The sequence below is a fragment of the Nanorana parkeri genome, unplaced genomic scaffold (assembly GCF_000935625.1).
Source record: "Nanorana parkeri isolate BGI_ZX_2015 unplaced genomic scaffold, ASM93562v1 scaffold277, whole genome shotgun sequence".
NCBI lineage: Eukaryota > Metazoa > Chordata > Amphibia > Anura > Dicroglossidae > Nanorana > Nanorana parkeri.
In genome coordinates, this window is record NW_017306545.1 from 591160 (window position 1) to 597975 (window position 6816).

Here is a 6816-nt window from a genome sequence, read left to right on the forward strand (position 1 = left end):
ACACACACACACACACATATGTATATATATATATATATATATATATAACATAACATCACATTACACATACAGCTATGATTATCAGACAGAGTCAAATAAAATGAGAGTAACTTGAACTAATGCTTTTCATTATTTCATAAATGTCAACATTTAAAGGTCTAAGAAGAAGAAAAAAACTAAAACTAAAAATGCTACATGATGTGAATGGGCACCTAAAAATGTGAGCAATGATGTACATAAAAGTATCCATACTTATACAGAAGATGTTTCACATTTATATCATATTAGGCAAAAAGACACTTGGTAGTTTTCTCATGAGATTACTGGCCAGAAGTCAGTTGAGTGACTATACCACTTCTCCCTTAAAGTGACACTAATCTCAGGAGTTAAATCTTAAGAATACATTCATGTACCTTAACTATTAACAGTAATGTACCTAATGTACCCATGATGGACTACAATCTCATGTTTAGTTTACTAATTTGTATTGAGATTGTAGTTCATCACAGGAGTGAGCTTGGAGCGGTGGCTACTTTACAACACACACAGGGACCATGAGGAACAAAAGTAGCCACCCTCCAGAAGGAAGGACAGTGTCAGCACCAATTCAGAGACGATTTCAGGATCTACAGCCGAGTGATACACAAATAAGGTACATTACTGTTAATAGTTGAGGTACTTGAATGTATTTTTAAGATTTATTTCACATTAAAGTTGAAACTAAATCAATTCTTTAGTTGTTGATGGTAATCTTGTTCAGTTTACTAAACATAATCTGTTAAAAATGATGATTCTGTTTGAAAGCTAAGAGGGCTGCTTTCATCAGAATCAGCCGATCTCCTTAACCAAGAACCCCAATTAATTGTTTGTCTGCTTGCCCTGCTATAAAAGTAAAGTAAGCCATTCTAAACCACTAGGGGCCCGTTCACACATATGGCAGTGATGTGTTTTACTACATCGGATGAATGCAGGTCACCGGTGGGACACAATTGTTTTCTATGTGCCCTGTTCACACAACAAGGTGAGATGGGCAGTGCGGTGTGGTTAAAATGTGAACATGCTGCATTTTTCGCAATGCACTGGATCCACTGCAGATGCAGACCACCACTGTGCAGGGACCTGGATGGATTGTACACAGTGTACACTCCACATAAAGTTTAAAAAAAAAATGTAAACAGAGACAGTGATACAATGCACACTGCTGGATCTGCCACAACTCACTAGCACTTTTAGAGTTAGGGCCGTTCACACTTGCCCATCTGCTAAATCACTGCTTTTTAGCAGACAAGCTAGTGTGAACGGGCCCCATCTCTAAAAGTCCGGCCTTAGAGCAGACGCTAGAACATGCCTAGATAGCTCATTAGCCAGAAAAGCCTCTTCTGTGTGCTTCTTTGAAACGAGTTTCACTTTGTAACCGAGACCTGACTTCCATGGCTGGCATTATTCCAAGACTTGGCACCAAAACAACCCTACCTACTAGATTTTGTTTTGTTTACTTCAGCCTTGTTCTAAGAAGGCTCAGTGCAATAAATGACAGTTCCGGGTTTCCGGTTCATCAACAGTAAAGGTATCACACATAAAAACATAAATCTGTAACATCCTTCTTTTGTTCTGTATGAACTGATATACAACAATGTTTTGTGTTACCATAAATAATGGGCTAGTGGAGGGAATATCTAGGCTGCAAGTCTCCATTTTGCTCTAATTTCTGAAAAAGCATAAGGCTACGTATTCTGGATTCCCGCTTTCCTTCTTTCCACAGGATGATGAGCTGATCGGCTGAGCATGTGACCAAGCCATGATCTTGAAAATGCAGGAACATCTGTAAACGCAAAATATGGACTAGTTATGATAAATGGAGCTTGACAGGTAATCTGTGATGCTGGATAAACAGTGCCAAGCTGCCTATGTTACATAAAAGCATGTGTACAAGCTCTGGGAGATATCTATACGGTGTAAAATCTATTTTTCAGAATGTCTGGCATCACATCTCACCGTATACACTTTTCTTTTGAGAATCTGTTGCAAAGTTTCTTACGTGAAGATCCTGCCAGTAACAGCACTTCAGTAAACTGTTGGGCTGCATATCTGGTCTGCAGGAGGAACGTGCATACCTGATAGACAGCCAAATGGCCAACTGAAGGAGCTCATGGCAGGCTGAGAATCTACATTTCTGCTTTCTAAGGGGGTCAGTCACAAATTCCTGTGTCAGTAATCCCAAATATGCCATTTAGAAGCGGCCGCTGTCACCAGTTCAAGTTAATGATCGCATGACAGTGGCTGCATCTGTAAGCGGTACCCCGTATGTGATTCAATTACTTGCGGTTTGGAATAGATCAATGTGAAGAGTGATCTATTCCTAACCATGTCATTGTATCACATTCATATTTTTTAATTTTCATTTCCACAATCATTGGTGGTCAGAGGCACTTTAAACCCCACTGCCCCCGGCTTAAAATTAAATAAATCCATAATCATTGGGGGCCTGTGGCAGTTTACATTTAACATTCCACTGCTGCTACAAATTATAATTCCAGCCCCGACGGAGGTCTTTTCTTCACATCATATAGAGATCCATTTGGTTATAGTATCGTGTTGAAATCAATCAAATCCTTCTCCCATTTTAAGCCCTGCAGAAGGGGGGAGTGTCTTGGATCCAAAACGCGTTGGATGTTTTTTGTTTGATCGCATTGTGAACAATTAAAGGCACTTTTAGACTCATTCACCTTTTAGTTTGCCACCCTTTTTTTCTGACCATTAGGTCACTTGGGGTTACCCAACAAGAGAGGCCTGTTTTGTTTGGAAGCTGCCATGGGAGTGAGCTTATTTGCAAACTTTCCTGCATCTGGACAATTTGAGTAAGCACAGAAACCCCAATGCCTCTTAAATGTATTACATTGGAGTAAGCTGAATATATACATGCTGCTGAAAAAGTCAATTAATAATAAAGCACACAAAAGATTTCGTTCTATCTTTATTTACACACACACATACACACACACACACACACACACACACATTTCAGACTTGTACATCTGTACATAAACTAAAAACCTTTACCTGTACAGAAGAAGAATGTCCAATCAAATCCCCAATCAAGTTCAAGGAAGCTACAATGCCATCATCATTTGTCTTCTTCACGGTTTGATTGTACTGCTTACTGCCTTTTCCAAAACCCCACATAGTGAAGAAACCTGAAAAAAGCCAATGGATTCAACCTATTAATTACACCAAATAAAAGAAAACATTCCAGGTAGTGAATACAGGAAAGAGTGAGCCGCCATTAAGTACTCAAAACAACTTTTTGGTTATTAAAAATTAACTCTTAAAAGCTGCTTAAAATACAAGTCCATGTCTTTCAAAATGTTCCCCCAAACCCCGCAATACATTCAGGAGTGACTGCTCCCCTACAAAGGTCTGTAATACCTCCTCCAAAGTCTGTGGCCTTCTGCTCTGTCTGTAGCTTGACCAGCAAAAATCTAGTGCCAGGCCGCCCACTCCTGCGTACTAACATCCGACAGACTTAAATAGCTTGTTTTTCCTGCAGTGCAGGCACATCCTATTTAAGTCTATGGGTTGTTAGCTTGCTGGTGAGGGCAGCCCAGCACTAGATCTATACTAGCCAGGCTGCAGACAGGGAGGGAAGCTGCATCCTTGGAATAAGGTAAGTATAGACCTGCAGGGAAGTGACACACCTGAATGTATAGGGGGTTAGGAAGGCAGAATGGGAATTTTCTTTGAAAATCGAGTACTTTAAAACGTAGAGGAATATGATGATCAATGGAGTGTAAATATAGTCTGATTACAAGTGAGCATTCACTGCTGTAATCAGTTCACATAAAATCATGCACTCATCTAACATTTTATAGAAGCTGCAGATGTCACCGCCGTCTCAGAAGAACTGTCATCCTAAAAACACAGGGGAAATGGTCTTTATACAGTCAGTGTAAGTTTTTGCTTAGATGATGAGGCAAGTGTCATGCAAATATCAGGTTGCACTCCACCTTGTACTTGCACATAGGTTGTCTGCATTATAGCAACAGTGGAGACAAAGGAAGAAATATTCTTTGTCACATTGCCCAATAGTGGACAATACAATAGCAATCTCTTTTTATCATGTGCCCATTACACGGAAAGTTACACAATGTTACACTTATAGTCCAGTAAATATTTTATATCTTTTCTTATAAGGATTACTACTTCCACAATATCACTACTGCATCTCTATATGCCTGTGATCACTATAACTGTCAGAAATAACTACTTATTATAATGGTAGTATGCAGTGGCATCACAAGGGGTGTGCGGTGGGTGCGGCCCGCACCCGGGTGACACAATTGGAGGGGTGACACCAAAATGGCTCACAGTCATTTTGATGTCACCCCCCTCTGAAAAGTCGGGCGCTCGGTCATGGACCGAACGCCCCCGACAGTATCAGGAGAGAGGAGGGGACCCGGCGGCTTCCCTTACCCCGCCGTGTGACTGTCCCATCCTCTCTCTGCCGGCGTCCATCACCAAGATGGCCACCGGCAGGTATCAGAATACTGCCGCGCATGATGACGTAATCGCGCACGCGCGTGATGACGTCACTCGCATGCGCAGTGACGTCTCGGCTGGGTGACACTCGGTTACCGCTCTGGGTGTCACCCAGCCTCGGGATGCCCCTGGTAGTATGGCCAGTAATGTATACCATCACTACATACCTGCTGGCACAGACTCTCCATGGAGCTGTGGTTTTAATCTTAACTCCCAAATGCGAACACTGCCGTCTTCTGAACATGAAACCAGCTGCCTGGAAAAAACAATACTATAATAAATACAACTCTTTACTGTATATACAATTTCTAAAATGTAACCATAATGAGTATTCCTCCCAAAGTGCAAATAGAATCTCACAATAGCCCAAGTAGATAATGTGTAGTTAAAGTAATACATTAAATTGGCTAACTCAAGGTGTTAAAGATAGAAGCTTCAGGACCCCTTACATGCCTTCCTAAGGCTTTATACAGTACAAGGGATCTAAGGATTCATGCAAATTCAATAAACTGGGATAGCCAATAAAGTTATCAGGAGGGGTTATGTCCACCTTTTAGACCGTGCTTCAGGTTACACAACAATTTTGAAACACAGTCGTATAAATCATCCCCCAAATCTGAAATATCTACCTTTTACCAATATTTCGGGCTGTTCTTAGGGTGCTGCACTCTGCTGTTATTTGAATTTAATGTAGCTGTGCATATCCCACCTGCAGGGCCGTCCATATAATAAGGAAGCCTGTTTGCAGTGTCCCAGCTGCCCCCTTTCTGACAAGAGCATCCCAGATTGCTAAGAGCCGGCCAGGAAGATGTGTAAGGGCCGCACACATCTCTCCACCCAGCCCACAGCAACCTAAAATGCTCTTGCCAATGTCCTGCTGAACCCCCCTGACCATACCCCCCACACACCTCAGGCAGCCAAAAAGATAGGGATGCCCCTGCCCCTCTGCCATCACAGACTCAGAGTGGGCCGGGGATCACTCCTCCATCATTTATCTGTAGTTCAGCGGCACTTCCTCCAGCCAGGTCCATCTGAAGCTGGAGGTAAACATTATGGGAGCCTGTGCACTGCACTCGTGACGCACTGATTGTGGGTGCAATTCTCTGCAGGCCTCAATGCAAGTGGTAAATGTACATTGATCATAATATAGCTAACACAATACAGTGTTATAAAAGCCATGGATCTAGTGCCTTAATATTCAAATAAATTGGGCACAGAAAAGGCAAATTCACTAACTGCACGCCAGCATAGCTGTACAAAACATACAGGGAAAGGTTACTGTGCAGCACTGTAGGAATTACTATGCACTATGTATTCTGTTGTTTTTAGGTGCTGTGTACAAAAAGCCAGATCCTGTAAAAAAAAAAAAAAGTCTTCCTCTGTTCCCAAGAAATACCGTCTCAGGAAAGCAGAAAAATGTGTCTGCCTGCTTCTGGTTTTCTTTTCAAGAAGGTTAAGTTTAAGCGTTTCCATTAATAAACTGTGGAAAGTCACTACACCTTGGGTTGGGTTGATTGATTCCTGTGTATATAAAGTCTAAGGGTTCATTTCCTATAATCGACTTAATTTGTTGCACTGATTAAATTAAAGCATTCAGAAATATTGCACTGGAACACAGTTAGCTAAATATAGGTCAGCAAAACTGCTGTCAGTTGTTTAAAATTATATTTGTGTCTTTCAAAAATGAAAAAAGTGGAATGCCATGTAATAAATCAGACGGGATACCTGCTGGGAATGTTCGCCATGTGCTGTATACTGGAGTCATGAGCATTGCTCTGAAAAGCAATCACTCTCTTTGTGTGAAGGTTGTAAACGTAGATTCCTCTTCCCACCGCCACATAGACATACTGCAGGGAAACAACACAAGTTACTGTAATCATATTAAATTAAAGGTGAGAATAAAGAAAAACAAGAATGTTAAATAAAAAACTTCTTATGGTCCAAAAATGTACACGCACGTCACCAGAACTGAAATAGCAACATAAAACAGACCTCTCCATCAGACGACAGGTGTTGGATGGAAACCTCCTCTTGTGTCGGCAGCAGTCTACTCTCTGGAGGAGAGTCTTGCTGTGCATACATGTGTGGGAAGTTTCTTTCACAACCTTGGATAGAGAAGTCTAAAGCATCCCACACAATCAACTCCCCAGCATCACAGCTGCTCACAAATGTCATCTCTGAGGGTAGAAAACCAAAGCTGCATCAGTTGCCAAACAAAGTAATTCAATTCAATTATAAAACAAACTATATACTGCATTCAGAAAGTATTTGCTTGTATAT

The 6816-nt window shown here is 41.3% G+C and overlaps 1 protein-coding gene across 1 annotated transcript in view; it reads right to left on the bottom strand.

The window, feature by feature from the left end:
- Positions 1–1660: 1660 nt before the first annotated feature.
- WDR41 (WD repeat domain 41) overlaps positions 1661–6816 on the bottom strand; it is a 30766-nt gene continuing 25610 nt past the window's right edge. Inside the window, exons 9-13 of the mRNA XM_018557274.1 lie at positions 6529–6713; positions 6262–6383; positions 4704–4792; positions 3061–3194; positions 1661–1822 (exon numbers count right to left, since the gene is read on the bottom strand). Coding sequence (XP_018412776.1) covers positions 1661–1822; positions 3061–3194; positions 4704–4792; positions 6262–6383; positions 6529–6713 — 692 coding nt within the window. The remainder of the gene's footprint in view (positions 1823–3060; positions 3195–4703; positions 4793–6261; positions 6384–6528; positions 6714–6816) is intronic.